The 16672-nt window shown below is 36.6% G+C and overlaps 2 protein-coding genes across 2 annotated transcripts in view; one reads left to right on the top strand and one right to left on the bottom strand.

Annotated features, from left to right (window-relative positions):
* The window catches only part of LOC142351052 (uncharacterized), a 30256-nt gene extending 23994 nt beyond the window's left edge, over nucleotides 1–6262 (bottom strand). Inside the window, exons 1-4 of the mRNA XM_075403123.1 lie at nucleotides 6042–6262; nucleotides 5580–5885; nucleotides 1452–1696; nucleotides 1174–1236 (exon numbers count right to left, since the gene is read on the bottom strand). Of these exons, the coding sequence (XP_075259238.1) occupies nucleotides 1174–1236; nucleotides 1452–1696; nucleotides 5580–5885; nucleotides 6042–6155 (728 nt within the window). The 5' untranslated portion in view covers nucleotides 6156–6262. The remainder of the gene's footprint in view (nucleotides 1–1173; nucleotides 1237–1451; nucleotides 1697–5579; nucleotides 5886–6041) is intronic.
* LOC142351143 (protein unc-50 homolog) overlaps nucleotides 1–16672 on the top strand; it is a 440200-nt gene that overhangs the window by 31900 nt on the left and 391628 nt on the right. The window lies entirely within an intron of this gene.

Raw genomic sequence — 16672 nt, 5'->3', positions numbered from 1 at the left:
ATACTGACTCTCGATTTATTTTGATGTCATTTCGTAATTGAACATACTCCTGTCTCTCAGTGAGAGGCTACAGTGTCTAGTATCAATACCAATAAGCATTATAGATAGTAACTAAAACTTATGAGAACAAAGTTCAAGTACCGGGCATCTAAAAATGGCATTTATGGGTTTATCCCGTTTCTATTTCTGACTTCGATTTTTTTTAATACTGACTCTCTTCATTTTGAATTGGTTTGCTGAGCAGCTGCTGTTTAAAAGGACTTTGAGCAGAATGACGGAAGAGTGAAACTAGCCTAGAGAAGTCAAAAAGATTTCACGCAAAATGTCGAAAAAGCGGCAAAATGGGTAAAGCAAAAAAGAGTTCGACGAAGTAAAAAACATAGCAGGACAAGTCCTGACGTACAATTCAAAGAATTTTCATCGACTAAACAGAAAACTAGACCTAGAACGGACTATGAATGGATTGGGAAAACCATTTAAAAAAATCCGATCCACAAAATCGAAAAAACAGTAAAACTCAAAGTCAAATTGCCGCATGTAAACAAAAAAACCACTAGCGAGAAAGCGAATTTTTGTTCAAGCACCTTTTTCTCACTCTGCTTTAAATTTAGAGCGAAAAAATTCACGCCGCAAAACCACTCACTTTTTCGCTCCACTTCCTGTTTCGGCGTGACCAAAATCACTACTCCAATTTTGACTTCAAAAATCACGAAAATGTGTGAATAGATCTTTAAAAAAAGTCAGTGCCCCAATACAATTCAAATTCTTTGAATTGTAAAAAAAATAGGAGCGCTATAATAGCCGGCTGAGAAGATGAGGGCGGCTATTAAAGACGTTTACAATAATGGCCATAAACTTCAAGAGCAATTAAACAGATCACGCTTCAAATCTCGCGTTTCCGCGCTCTTAACTAACTTAATGTGGACTAAAAATCGCCACTCTAATTTGTCCTCTTACTTACATCAAAACATTGAAAAAAAGTGTGGACAGAAACTTAAAAGAAAGCGACACCTTAAATACAATCAAAATCTTTTCAATTGCGAGGAAAAACCCACGATGCGACCAATAAAAGCCTCGCTATTGCTTCCGGGCTATTAATTAATGATTGATAATAAATTCGTCTGATAACAATAATTACCATTTATCATCTAAATTTGACTCAAAAAAACTTACTTGTCAATTAGGATCTCCCGCTTTTCGATTTTCTTTATTTCTCGTTCTTTCCGCTCACGTGACCTAAAAAGGACAGACTTTGAAGAGCAGTACAAGTAGATCAGTGGACCATGTCAAAAGACAAGGAATCTCACACTGTGATTCAAGACAAAAAATTTATCGGTGCATTAGAATGAGTACCAGATTGGTCCCAGTCGATGCAAACAAAAATTTCACAGAGAGAAAACAATTCAGGTAATTGACATCCGCATTTTATTCTGTAATGTTCCTAGTCATACCTTCTTCTTTGTTCTCGCACTTCGTTGGACTCGCGCTCCGAGTGTCTTCTTTTCCCCGAAGACCTGCTCTTACTTCCATTTCTCTTTCTACTTCCACTTCCATCACGTTTTCTGTGTCTTTTCCCATGTTTGCGGCGCCTCTTCTTTTCCTTATGGTGTCTCCTTTCGCGATCTCCATGCCGTCTGTGACCTTTTGACTTCTGGGATCCATGTCGACGCTTGTGCTTGCGCCTTTTTCGCCCTTCCTTCAAGAAGAAAATTTCACGATTAATCATCTTGCAGTTTAAAGTCAACAAGCGGCTATTTACAGAAATATACAAGGCAGAATAAGCCGCAGTATGGTATAACCGGTTTGATCAGTATAATCAAAAGTGACTTCAAAGCACTACAGTTAGAGCATGCACGCGAAGCAACGGAAAACAATTAATATCCAAAGTAATGTGTCTTTAAATTATTTGTCATCATTTGTGGCCAATTTTGAACTCCTAAGCAATTAATTCATTACTGTCACACAAAAGGATATCGTGTTAAATAAGGAGATGAATTTTTTCAAGTATGAATGCGGCTTAGATTAATACCTTAGAAAGAAATGTAAAATCGTAAATTGAACTGTTCGAATATTTAACAACGGGAAAATTCTCGAAAATCTTGCCAGATAACACGGACAAGACAAGTTTTTATACATGCTGATAGTTGTCCTTTAACATGCAAAAAACCTATTCACAATTTTTTACTATTTTTTTCCAAAGAAAGAAGAGTATCTTACAACAAAAGGAAAGTGGATTTTAATTATTTCATTTAATTTTCTACGACGCGAAAACTGTATTACAATATCTTTAAAATATGACAAAACTCCAACTTCTGTAAAATTAACCGAACAAGTTGAATCGTTTGATACAACCATTAAAGCATTATCGCTTACGGGCGGTTGAATTGCTCGCAAATGACAGGCGGACAATTTTGGTTTAATTTAGCGACGACGTATAATGTCATAATGTGCTTAAAATAAACTCGACAGATTGCCGGAAAAAAGCCGCCATTGAAATTTTTTAATAAAATGCTTGATGTACGAAAACGTTTACACCATTTTTAAATTTGATTTCGTTTTTTGATACTGATTCTGTTCATTGTAGATTGCTTTACTGACCAACTGCTGATTAAAAACACTGAGCAGAATGAGCGAAAGATAAAAGAACTCAAAAGATGCAAAAAAGCGGCAAAATATTCGACAAAGTAAAAAAACAGAGCGGGACCAGTCCTGGCACAATTCAAAGAACTTTAATTGACGAAACAAACAAACAAGACCAAAAATGGCCTACGAATGGATTGCAAAAACCATTAGCAAAAAAATCGATCAAAAAATTGAAAACAGTAAAAGTCAAATTGCAGCATGTGAACAAAAAACCACAAGCGAGAAGGTGACGTTTTGTCCACACCATATGCTTACTCTCCTTTGAAAATAGAGTGAAAAATCCACGCTTCAAAACCATTCTCAATATTTTGAGTTGTAAGAAAAGACTGCACCCCAATACAATTCAAAATCTTTGAATTGTAAAAATAGGAGCGCAATAATAGCCTGCTGAGATGATGGCGGCTATTAATATAATTGGCCTTATAAGAGACCACTACAGGATTTAAATTTTTGGCGCACTTTTGATCTGACTTTTAGAAATTAGCTGCTGCGAACTAAAGTAACTGCTTAAATTCTGAAAGGTAGCACTTCAGATCAAAAGTCAAAAGCTCAGACGAAATATCAATCAAGCTAAAAATTGCATTAAAAAGACCGACAGGATTATTAGTGCAACAAACTTCGATTGATAGTAATTAAATTTTTAATTTGCAAAAAGACTGCCGTAGTACAACAACAAAATTGATACACTTTGATACAATTGATATATTTACAAAACTTTTTCTACAAATATTTTTCAGAACCTGAGAATAGAATATGAGTACTCTTCTAAAGGCTAATAAAATATGGTAATTGCTAAGGAGGAAAACAAAAATCTATATTTTGAAATTTTTCACCTTTACAATGGAACTCATCAATTACAATGTCAACTCTTACAGTGCTTCACAAAACAAGCAGCGATAGAGATCACCATTATCAGTGCTTTTCACGCTGGCTTTTCGACCTGAGAAAACAAATACAACCAAGAATATCATCTTCAGACTTGGAGGCAGACAATCTGAATGCGATAAGCATTTTGTTAGAACTACATGATCATTAGGAACTTTAAAACATTATTTTCTTACATTTTTTTCTTTTTCCATTGGAAGCTAAATGACACAAAAATGCACAGTCTAATTAATTTGTTCGAATTGATGGTTATTTAGTGAGTTTTTTTATTTAATTGTTTCTCCATCCGCACAAAAATGTGGCGATAAAATCTTTGCCAAAAACTCTTCATATCAGTAAGTAAAACTTTCTGCGCCAAGCACGGCTTCGCACTAGCACCCTTGTTAAGCAACAACAAACTATTAAGAGTTGAGGTGTGGTACAGCGTGAATAGATTGAGTTATCGTGATATGATTGAACAGCAATACCTCCGTAAATATAAATCGACGAAATTTTAAATTTTCGCGATAATGATGCATTCGTATTTTTGAGGAAATCAACAGAGGCTACATATTTTAACAGGCTCATATAAAATCTAATTTCTTGTCATTGGAGTTATATAAAAAAATCGACCGTACCATCGATCTTGTCACGATTCAACACGAAATCTAACATTAATGATCTGGCAAGATTCGGCTACAGAAAAATTATGGGGTGCTTAGGAACTTCATATTTTTCTACTTAGGTTTAAAAGCTAGAACGTTCACTTTTGTCCTCAAATTACTCTGAATCACTATGGTAGGATCAATCACCTCCAACTAAATTTTGGTGGCGCAAAAGCTACGTTTGGGTTCAAAAATTTCAACGTTTGGGTTACAGAATCCAGATGAGACTTCGCCCAACCACTTCAGGAAGATTTCAGCAGTTCGGTTTTATTTATTTTACGTGTAAGGTGTTTAGGTGAAATGAATGAGTAGCATAAATATGACAAGCAATCAACTGCAGAATTTGTGACGGATAAAAAACATTATCCCAACATAACACCAAAATGCATTCAAAGTTGTTGTTTACGAATTTCGATTTGTTCAAGCCCAAATTTAAATCGTGGAAATAAAATGCAGGACCTTCCTTTATAAATAATTTGATTGAGTGATGAATGCATTTTTTGAGAAACAAAAACATGCACAGAAACAGTTAATGTCAGTCAGAGAAAACGAGACAGAAAGAAAACAAGAATTGATGATTTAATCCTCAATAATCATTATGCTTTATAAAGTTTTTCTCTAGAAAATCGATTACAAACCTACCGTGTTACCTACCATATAGGCTGAAAACAACAACTAAACGCAGTCCGCGCAGCGCTGAGACTGAAAATCCCCAAATCTGAGCCCAACTTTTGAGTTCCAGATTCTCGGCAGATCTTAGCATGTGGACAAAATTCTTTCGGGGTTCGTGTTCGTCATGAGTAGAGTTGTGCAAACAAAATGGGCGGTCAAATTGACCCAATTTGATTGGCCAAAAAATGAGGCCCGAAAGATTTCAGCTGAGTTTTGCGGATCCAGGGCTTTTGTGTAGACACCATCAAGACGAAGTGAGTTATTTGCGCGCTATCATGAGGCAAAATACCTCACTCGGTCAAACCGATGCCCGCTTACGCTTTAAGATAGAGCCAATGTACTCTGATCATAAAGCTAACGGTCGCAACTCAGTAGTTCCAACTCTCAATTTCAGAGAGGCAGATTGCCAGGTCATCATGCCACTAATAATCATAACATTATTTGTATGTTGAAATAACAAGTACCTCAGAATTCCAACAATGCACAATTATTCAGAGAACAATTAAAACTCGAGACGCATACAACTCTATCATTCAGTTTTTGCTGATACACCAAACCAACTATCTCCGTTAGCATCTCTTCATGGCCTTTTCGGAAATTCCAAACAAATACGAACGCTATTTACTGTTTTGCAAAAATTAGTTACGTGATTGTCTCTACCTTTGCTGAAATAATGCAAGACAGAATAATAGGCATTAGGGCAGCAAACGACCTTTAAAAAACTTTCATAGTTACCTTCGAACGGGATCTGCGTCGCCCATGATGACGACGTTTCTTCTTTAGTTTCCTGCTTCGTTCTCTGCTATCTGACCGTTTCTTTTCAACTTTGCCGTGCTCCTCGGATGAATCATCAGATTCACTCCCCTCGGAGCCTGAGCTAGATTCAGATCCACTTTCACCACTAGTTCCTTCGGTTTCAGAACCAGACTCTGAATCTGATTCTTCACTATCTTCGGAATTCGATCCAGCGCTGTCAGCCGTCTCATTTGGTTGTTCACTTTGCGTTATAATCTTTTCTCCATTTTCCTCAGCTAGTACAGCCTAGATATAACCAAAATTCTATCACGCTCCGATATAAAGCCAACCATTTCAGTTTTTTATCGTATTTGGGGAGGAATGAACATTCCCACCAAATTGGTGGTTGCGGCTATAATTTGAATGATTCCATCATAAATTTACAAGCCACACAAAGCCTACCTTTTCAAATTCTCCAACTGGAGCAGCTTTCTCTGGTCTCAAATCGTTTTTCCCATCAGGCTCATCAGTTGGGCTCGGAGGTATTAGGGGAACTTCGCTCCCATACAACTCCATAACTGAAAACAAAATCCGTACGAACAAATTTCTGTAGTTATTTGAAAAGTAGTTCCGAAAAGTGAATGAACTTCAGTATTTTGAGTCAATTTTTTATTGAGTCTATTACAGAGTCAATAAAAAGACAGCAGTTCCGCGGTAAAATGGATGCTCGGCAGATTTGGTTGCAAAAGCTCAACACCTATATACACATAAATTCCTATTTTAAAAAAGAACACTGAATCCAATCCATTATTGCTGTGCAAAAACAACTAAGTAGATTGCGCAAAACAAAATGGCAGTGCAAAGTATCAATAATAATAGCAAGGTCATTACTGAAAAATTTTATTTATTCGAATTGGAACCCAAGAAAAGTTAGTTTTTAAACCTTACATGTTTCCAAGAAAAACAATCCGATAACTGCATGCAAGGGTCTCAAAAATTCCTCAAAAATATGATTAAAGATTTGCTTTTTGAAAGATATTTTTTTTATTTTTGTTTTTTCTTAACAGACAAGGTAAAGAATTCCAGTCCTGTAAAGCTTTTCTAACGAATGAATTTTCTAGTTTTGAGCCCTTGAATTTATAGCCCCAGTACTCGAGTCAAGTTCTTTCATATTTGTTAATTTTCCAGGTTTTAAGTTCACGTCCCCTGCTTTTATCAAAAGCTGGTAGTTGGTTGGTTTTAATCTTCCAGATGTAATTAATTCGCTTTAATTTCAAAACATAATGCATAGGTAGAATTTTATGCTTTAGTTTCAGATCTCTAGATGAATCAAACATTTTCCTAAAGAAGCTAGCTTTAACTGCCCAATTAAGTTGTCTGTCAAGTGTTAGAACAAGATTTTGGTTGATAGACTGAAAGATAACTGCTGAATAATGTATATGACTCAACACTAATGCGTTGAGAATCAGTTTTTCATATTGTCTGGAATTGCTCTTCTTATTGTATGAATAGTCTTATTGCCGGCAGCCATTTTTTTAGTATGTGTCTTGTTTCTTCTTGGAAAGTTAATAACCTTTCAATGTGGACGCCTAAGTTTTTGATCGCCTCTTTTTCATCAATGACTACATTGTCAACAACCATTTGTGTATTGGCAGTTCGTTTTGTTTTGCTAAAGACTATGAACTCTGTTTTAGAGGCCTTGAGATTTAACTCATTTGATTGAAAAAAGGTTATTAACTTTTGTGTTTCCATTTCTAATTTTTTTTTTTGCCATCTTCGATTGAGGTATTGGATGTGAGAACGATTGTGTCATCTGCATATTGAATAAGCTCTGTTTCGTTGTAAAGGTATTTATGCATGTCATTTATGTATAAATTGAACAGCAGTGGACCAAGGACCGTTCCTTGATGATCTCCTCTTGTCAGTTCAACTGGATCCCATAGAATGTTTTGCATTTCTACTCGCTGCTCGCGATGAGAGAGAAATTCTTTGATTAATAGCCTAAACGATGTATTAAAACCTGACATATCTAATTTTTCATCAAGAATTCTGTGGTTTATAGAGTCAAAAGCCTTGGATAAATCCGGTAGCGCAGCAGATATGTATTTACTTTTTTCAGCTTCTGATTGTATAAACTCAGTACAGTACGTGATTGCATCTGTGGTTGAAAATCTTTTTCTAAATCCATATTGCGTTTTGGTGATCAACTTTTCACTCCATAATTAATCTACAATTTGGTTTCTGAGAAGAGTTTTAAAAATTTTTGATATACATGGTGTGAGTGAAATTGATCTATAGTTGTCTGGATCCTCTGTGTCTCCTTTTTCGAAAAGTGGTATTACAATGGCTTTCTTTAAAGATTTTGGAAAACTTAGTTCTTTGATGGATTGATTTATCATGAATGCCAGATGTGGAACAAGTTCCGACGCTGCATCTTTAAATGCCCATGCTGGTATTGATGAAGGGCCTTGTGGTTTATTTACCTTGATATGACGTAAGGCGTCGTGACATTCCTTATCTCTGACAAAACGGAAACTGAATGTTCGTTTTGAGCTGTTGTTTTTCTCTCTAATGCCCCTGTAAATTTTTGGTCCTTTGTATTGGCCAAGTTGAAAAAATTGAAAATTAGGAAGGTTTGCATTCTTTATAATCTCCGTTATTTAGTCTCCAAAAACGTTTCTCAAACATTTAATGTCCGTTTGCGTTTTTCTCTGATTCCGTATTTCATTTATCAGTAGCCACTTTTGCGTGTCCGTTGTCGCAGCTTCAATGAGATCTGCGTAAAATTTGTTGAAATCATTGGTTTTTGATTTTAAAACATCTTGCTTTATTTTAATTTTTTGTAATTTTCGTTGCTTAAAAATTTGTCTCTGGAAATTTTAGGAGACTTAGTTTTTCCAGTTAGCCATTTATCAGCCAATTGAAAACTTTTTATATTGTTTCGTATATAGCATTTCTTGAGAGGCGCATGGTGATTTAGTCTTTGCGCTAGAAGATAATAAAAAACTTCAACAATTCGAGATGGGTTCAAGTTGTTGTTATATAAAAATGACCAATTTAAGTCCCTTACAGATGTTCGGTAGCTTGATTTTTTATAGTTGCTCTTGTCATGAATATATTTAATCATTCGGGGTTGCTTTGTTTTTGCATAGCAGTTAAAAATTCCTAAAACACCAAAATATTCACTTTTTAGGTTAGTATCACAAGCGAAATTTTTTTCGAATAAGCTTGGTTCACATATGAGATAATCAATTAAGGTTTGAGTTTTTGAGTCGTTGGAGATTCTTGTTGGTTCTTTGTTATTCTGAACTTGTACTCCATAAGGTGTAGTTACTGTACACAGTTTTTCTAATTCTCCCTTTTTAAAAAATCAATGTTGAAATCGCCTGTCACAATTATCTGCTTATTTTCAGTTGTAGCATAGTCAAGGTTTAAAGCTAATTCATTTAAAAACAAGCTAGATTGTTTTCATTCGGGCAGTAAAAAATATTTAGTATATTTAGTAATACTTGCTTTTTATTTGCGATGGTGAGATTTATCCAGATAAATTCAAATTGTGGGCTAAATTTGTTCAGATCATGCCTTATTTTTGGCGACAGATGTTTTGAAATTAGTGCCATAACTCCTCCCCCCCTTTTCTTATTGTCAGACATCGATGCTAACCTGTCGTTGCGCAAGCTTACATAATCTTCTAAGAGAAGATTGCGGACATTTTCCTCCTCAAATTCAGTTAACCAGGTCTCCGTGAAGCAAAAAATACAGTTGGTATATGTTGTTATCATCTGTTTCAAGTGAAAATTTTTTTTTAGATACTCTGGCAATTCAAGCAAAGAAGTTTTAGTTTTTCTGCGGTTTTTGAAGTATATTTAGGGTCTGAGTTTGAGACAAAACTAGACCCGGATTTGTTTCAATGTTGCCAGATCTTAGGATATTGATTAATATGAAAAGAAAAAAAGTAAAATTCAGAGTAATTAAAAAAGTTGCAGTTAGTTTTACTGTTAAAGTAAACTTAAAAGAGAGGCACTTGCATACAGTTACTTGTAATAGTTACTGTGTTGCAATACTGAGAATGTAACGCATTTGTAGCATAATTTGGATTATATTGGTGTTGCCAAACATAATAGCCATATAACGGATTGAATCTGTGATGCCCTTTGAATTGAATTTTGTTTGCTTTTGCATATTTAACGTCATTCGAACGGCCCTGTATATGTGTTTGTACTTTATTGTTAGATGAAACGTTGTTGTTTACCAGACCGTTTGAGCTAAGTAGCAAAGGCGACAGCATCCAATTTTTTAGCAACGGGACTCCAAATCGATGGTTAAGGTGCACATTATCAACGAATAAATAGTTGTATCCAACGTTGTTGTCGTCTGTTTGATCGATACTAGTTCCTTCTTCTTAAAGGTGTTTGTTCACATTCAAGTTTTTAAATCCAATTTGATTACTGTATGTGATATGTATTAGCTCATTAAACTCGTCAAGGCAATTGTTTTTGTCCATGTTTTGCGGTAATATTTTTAGAGGATGAACTTCGCATACAACAAATACTTCTGTTTGGAATTTTTCAATACATTTTTTAACGAATTTGGCATGATCCGCAAAGTGGCCTTGCGCATTTTTTGATGATGTTTAAGAACAGTGTTCGTGCCGTCTTGTAGTATTAGCGTTTCAATTTTTCTGTCTTCATACTCACTTATAACCTTTAATTTTCCATTAGTGGTGGATCCCTTGTATGGATGTACAGCACAATCAATCGAAAATATTTTTTATAAAATTCCAATTTAGCGATTATGCTACTGCCCAAGACTAAATTTCGAGTCTCCCCTCAAAACGTTTTTTTTGGAAGTATCTTACTTTCTCGAAGTCGTCCGATTGCGTGCACATTTCCACCGTGATTCCTGGTCGTGCTTAGATTCCAGTCTCCAGAGTCTTGGCTGAGTTATCGTGCACTACTGAACTACCGTCGTTTGCATCGTTTGAGCATATTTGGTAGTAACATCTTTGATAAACATATCTTTTTCCTCCAACTTTATTTGTAATTTATCAAAAATTTTGAACGCCTCCTCCTTTGAGAGGCTCATGTAGGCTTGTTCGTTAATCATTTTTCCAAATGATGTAAATAGAGAATCGAAATTGTGTTACGGAAGCAGAAAAAACAATTCAGTTAGTGAACATTAATGTTTAACAGAAAAGCAAATAAGAAATTGCGTCACTAACTGGTAATAGCATTTTAGAACAAAGCAAAGAGAGCAGCTTGTTTAGAACAAAGCTAAACGGTGTCTGAACAAAGCTAAGCGGTGTCTGGGAACAAAGCTAAGCGATGCGAGAAGGCAACAATTCAAACTTCTCTAGACAGGGCAGAAACTAATTAAAATTAAAGAGACAAAACTAAGATTTTTACGTTTCCTTCCACCCACTAATATTGTGAGCGAATTTTCCATTCTAATAGTAGTAGAAAAGGATTGAGTTCCAAGCCTTGAGTTCAGCACCGCATAAATTGAAGTCCATTTCACAGCTGTTTTGGGAAGTTATTGCAATGACCACACGTGCAATGTAGTCTTCTTTTCAAGAGAAATTTTTGCAGAAAAACTTCCAGTAGATTATTGCTTACTAAATTTACAAATAAACGGGGTTTGCTCTTAATCTGCGCAGGACAATCTTATGGATGAGTAGTGATCCCTTACTATGACACATCACTACATCGTATATAATTTCAAAGACAAGGCCTTAACTCTTTAGAGCTGCGTCATGAGAATTCAATTTATATTAAAGCTAATTTGTTATGAATATAGTCTTCCCTCCCGCACTATGGCACTGCAAAAACTAAGTGTCAGTCAGGCGTTTTGAGCCACGGCACTCTCTGAGGCATATGACAACGCTCCACAGGAGAGGAAAACTTATTCGCGTTCGTATGTATGTTTTTGATTATGAGTAAGATTTGTCCTTCTTTTGGCAATTTTGCTAGCTAGTTGTAACAGTGCGCGTTGCAGACGGTGCTGCTCCCCCATGCAGGAAAACAGGCGCCCAACAAAGCTGCCCTTCACGACGTCAAGTAGTCGTTGCTCATACTTGAGGCACTTCAACGACCCATATTTGTACGCTTCTACGGAATTTTTCGGGCAAGACTTGGCGAGCGGGTTAAAGATCTTCAAGTCGAACCTGGACCCTCCATAAGCCATTCGATTTCAATTCTAGTGGCACGTTTCCATCAGTGCTAATATTTTTGTGTATAAAAGACTCGCCTTGAAGAAATTGAGGAGTCGGCTCAACTTCGATATCATACCAAACGTCATGCATGATCTTAGCCAATGTGTCCTGGATCTTGTTGTGTCTCATGAGTGTTTTAGCACATTGGAGAGAAAATATGGTGAACTTTTCATAAGACAGAAAATGGAGAGAAAATGGGATTATTTTTGGCCTCGGTGTTATGAGCCAGTTCGAAGCTCCTTTTTCTGAAGCAATTTCTATTGTGGCATTGCTTGGTCTGAAGGTTTTCCGTAGGATGTTTTCCTTGCGCGAACCCGTTTTGTTTTAAGCGTGTGTTATGCCTTGTTATGTGAGATGAGCATTTGCTCGATCCTCATATTCAAGAGTAGCGCATACGTTCTGCATAGCGGCGTACTCGGTTTGGTAATCTATTGGCTCCATGATGTTAATCCCGGTCTCCCGGGTTGGTAGCGAAAACAATCGCCGTGCTGACTGAGAAATTGGACAGTCAATGAAAGACGATTGTACGTGCGTTGGGATTTTGGCTTCTGCGTCTGCGAAGATCATCTCTGAGTTTGGCGTTGTCCTAGACACGACAACTAATTTTTGCTCCGCGCCCCTTGTGAGGCAAGTGCAAGCGTTTTGAATGGATGTTTTTGTTACTGGTCCTACTTCACAGCAGCGTTTACCCTTAAAAGTCTGAAAGAATTTCTCATATCCTATAAAAAGTCCTAGAACGCGGCAACACACAACATTTCCAATTGCCGTCACCTCAGTCAATCTGAGAGCTTTGAACTTTGGAGCCTCTTTTACTATTAATTGACAATACGCGGCGTTCACGTTGTAGCCAAAATAGCTACCATGTTCAGTGAGTTGTTTGATATACAAGAGTAAGTCCTCCGAACATCCTATTGCACTGCAGTCGTCTGCTTACTATTTTTGGTACACGTGCGTATTCTGGACAAGCCTTAGCAATGGAAGGGCCGCTACTCCGTAAATAGCCGTAGCGATGGGAATTTTTGAGTTGTGCTGTGTTTTGCTTGTAACTTATAAAATGGACTTAGCTGAATAAGAGATTTGAACAACAAATCTCCAGGCGAGACAAATGCTATTCAATTTTTCAATTGCCAAGTAAAGATTGACGCTGTTGAAGACGTTATTTACATCTATTAGAAAAGCTTCACTTTCACGTTTTTCATATTGCGGGCGCTGAGAGTGATTTACGTGTTCAATCTAGCACTTTCGGCCAAAGCAAAGATGTGAGTTGCCACCCAAAAATCGTAGGTTATTTTCTATACGCTCAATGATGCATTTGACTATGATGTGACGAAGAACTTCTGCAACGCCAATAAGTCGAACACCGGGGTTTTGTTTAAGGGGATTAGCTTGCAAGCGTTGATCGCTTAAAGACATTATTTATATACCTTTTCATTTGAGATGCGAATGGCAATTTTGGCAGCCGTTTTTGCTTTGCTTGCTGAAAATTCTTCGAAGCAGGTGAAAATTTTTCACTCATTTGCAACAAAAACAACACGATCCGTGGCTACCATGTGTTTTCAGGGCTACCTCTTTAACTTCCGATGCTCCTATTTTTACGAAGATTGCGGTGTGGTACGGGATTGAATCAAACTTGTTTTCATCAATTATGTAGTTTAGACTTTTTTGGGAAGGAGTCGAGTGTTTCCCTTTGAGCAACTCATATACAATTTTCTGTTGATTGCAACCTTTAGTGATAATATTCCGGATGATAGTTCATCAGTGAGACTTTTGACTACGATCAATTTCCATGGAATTGTTTAAGTGTTACTTAAGTTTTTTTTCCTTTTTTACGGGTCTTCGTCTATACTGCAGAGCTCTAGCTTCTTGAAGACGCTCATCGATGCGGACTTGGCACTGTAAATGTAGGCGTCGTGCAAAACTTTTCGTAACTGACCCTTCGTTGGTCGATTACACGCAAGCGGGGACCAAGTGGGAGAAGATAACTTCAATGAAAGATCTTCATAGATGCTTCTTTCTTCAAACTGTTTCAAAGTTTCATCCAGGCATTCAACTAACTCTGGCCCTTCTTCTTTTTGTTCAGTACTATGAAGTGTGCCCGCCAGTGACAGTTTTTTTTATGAACTCTGTCACTCTTAACGGCGTTTCCTGGCAGTGTATGCAGAACAACTTATAATTTTTTTCGTTTTTTTTCGGTACGTTTTTTTGGGGGAGGGGGTGTTCCGACTATGCTTCATCATTGGCATCATCAGCGTCATTTTGGGTTTCTTGTGGCGGTAAGGGTTTGTATGATCTTGATTTTTGTATGGGTGTCAGTGGGCGGGGTTTTAGGGGAGATGTTGCTTTTATCATGTGCTGCTTCTGAAATACAGAAAACCATCGCAGATAATGAATCCCAGTAGGGAGTTCAGCGGAGCATTTCAAATCACAGCACCTTAGGTGAAGCCAGCCGCAATCAATGCAGTAAGCTCTTGCGTTCCCCAAAAGAGTTTTAGATTGACTGCATTTAATTTGGTCATGATAACGGTTGAGAGAAATGTCTCGTCTATGGTCGTGGCAGATTGTGGAGAGGAAACTGAGTTTAGTAGGGAGCAAAAGTATAAATCAAGAAATGAAGCATCCAAGCAAATGACTGATTGCAATAGTATCGGAAAAGTATACCAGAAAATTTAAAAAGCACAAATTGCAGAGCATATTTCTTGCTGATATGTGGTTGAGTAATTAAAAGAAAGGTATTTGGCATAATTACAATTGAGGGTTTGAAATTAAAGTACATTATATTTAAAAGACACTACCAACCATAAGCGAACTGTTGGGGAGTGATTCGATTATCATTAAACCGGGCGAAAATAACGTTTTTGAGTTTTTGTGAGGGGCATTGCGAGATGAGTTTAAACAGCTCTTTCGAAGTGGCACTTGACACCTCTGGAGGAGTGAACACTAGACGGCACGGGTTTGGGATCCGAGTACCTTGTTCGCGATGTCACCAAAACAAGCCTTTCAAACCAGCTTGGCATCTATTGGGGTTTAAACTGGCTCATGTTTTACTAAGCAGAAAAAACAGGCGGAAAAAAACAGGCGGAAAAAAATTTAACAAATTATGTTACCTAAATTATCAAACTTGGCTTTGATTGAAATTACCAATTCAATTCAGTTTATCAAGAAAACGTCAGCGATACCAATTTCCAAAGATGGATTGGGTCTCGCGATACCTAGGTTCACAGGTCCAGGTGTGAGCGACAAGAGTTGAGAACCAACATTGTAAAAACCATAGCATATGAAACTAATTTACAAATTTACAACAACAATTAGTCTAATTGACAACAATTAGGCTAATCCAGTAGATTTTTCTAATCAGTCATCAGTGCGGGATAAATGATTTATGATAGTTCTTATGTCCTAGAGCGAGTTGATAATTGTTCATTATCTATGTTTCCTTTAAACTGTGATTAATAGGAAACAGTTTGCGTACAAGCATGTCAACTCGCTCTAAAAAACAAAAACTGGAAGAAATCACTTGTCCCGCAGTCATTTGTCCTGCGGTCACTTGTCCCGCAAGTTCTTTCGTCATCAGTCAATTTATTTCCACATCATGATGTCACCTCAAGGACCGACCAAAATTGAGGATGTTGTGCATTTTTTTGTAAAAACATTTTCCAAAAAGTTCAGAAAATTATAGTACTTGGTGTTTTTGTTTAATAATCATCTTGTTACATATTAAAGGACTAAGTCAATTATAAAACTATTCCGGTTTCGCTATATCTAGTACCTTCAGGTGAAATGCAATTTAAAGTAATTGTTATTTCGATTAGACTGATTTCATTTCTAGTATAAAATGAAAGCAGTAAAATAAGAGTTTCTTGGAAGTTGATTTTTGTTAAAACAAAACTTTCTGAAATTTTGTTTTCATATAGGTCATAATTTTGGTGTGTTTTGTTGTTTAAAAGTTTTCTGTGTTACTGCCTGCTGAAAATTTTCGAAAGTTTGCATGTTGCTTTTTTCGTCATCCGGCAACTGAGCTATACGTTAATTTTGATTTTGATTCTGATTTGTATTTGATTGAGATATTCCGCATTATTGAGATTTGTTTTTCTTTGTTTGAAAGAAAGCCTTCAATGCTTGTTGTTTTCTCAATTTACATTTTCCACTCCATGTAAGATCCATTTTGTATCCTTGAACAAACATCCCTTTCTCATTCAACCCGTTTTAGCTCAGTGCTTTATAAGTTTGCGTTCAGATATCCCTTCAGGTGTTGTACTTTTGTTGTGCCGACATCAAGACACGTTGTTTTTGCTACACCACCAATTTGAGTCTCCCTTACTGACTGATCACGGTCGATTTGGATTTCAATTATCACTTTAAGACTGTGCCCAAAACCTTACTGATGCTGTTTTTGTTTTCGCACCTGGGTGGAAGTTACATAACAATCCTCGCCTCGCGTTAAAGATATACATTTTAATTTTCTGGAGTGAATTCCATTCACAAAATTTGACTTATGTTATTTCTGATTAACCCGTTATAATCTTTTTTGCAACCAATACAAGGTTCTTAAATGGCAATATTGGGTCCATTTAACACTTACAGACCAACTCTGACGGCAAAAATTTATTTAATAAAACTTTGCATCAAATTCCATTTTATAAAAAAAAAATTGTGACGATGTGTAATTTTATAAACCGATTCTCCTTTCGTGGGGCTGCTATTTGAGGCAGTGTTACTACCTGATATTCTCCCTGTTAATTTCTTAGACTGTCATCGTTAGACTGTCATCGTGCAGAAATTTGTCATTAAAATCAAAATCAGGGTTTTATGTTGTTAAATTGTACCTTGCGAAAAAAACCCAATTATATAGGAAAAACTCAAGACCAGTTTTGGCAATTGCACG

This window comes from Convolutriloba macropyga, chromosome 12, assembly GCF_964194025.1.
Source record: "Convolutriloba macropyga chromosome 12, txConMacr16.3, whole genome shotgun sequence".
Lineage (NCBI taxonomy): Eukaryota > Metazoa > Xenacoelomorpha > Acoela > Convolutidae > Convolutriloba > Convolutriloba macropyga.
The sequence above is the reverse complement of the archived record's forward strand: the minus strand, read 5'-3'. Positions and strand labels throughout refer to the sequence as shown.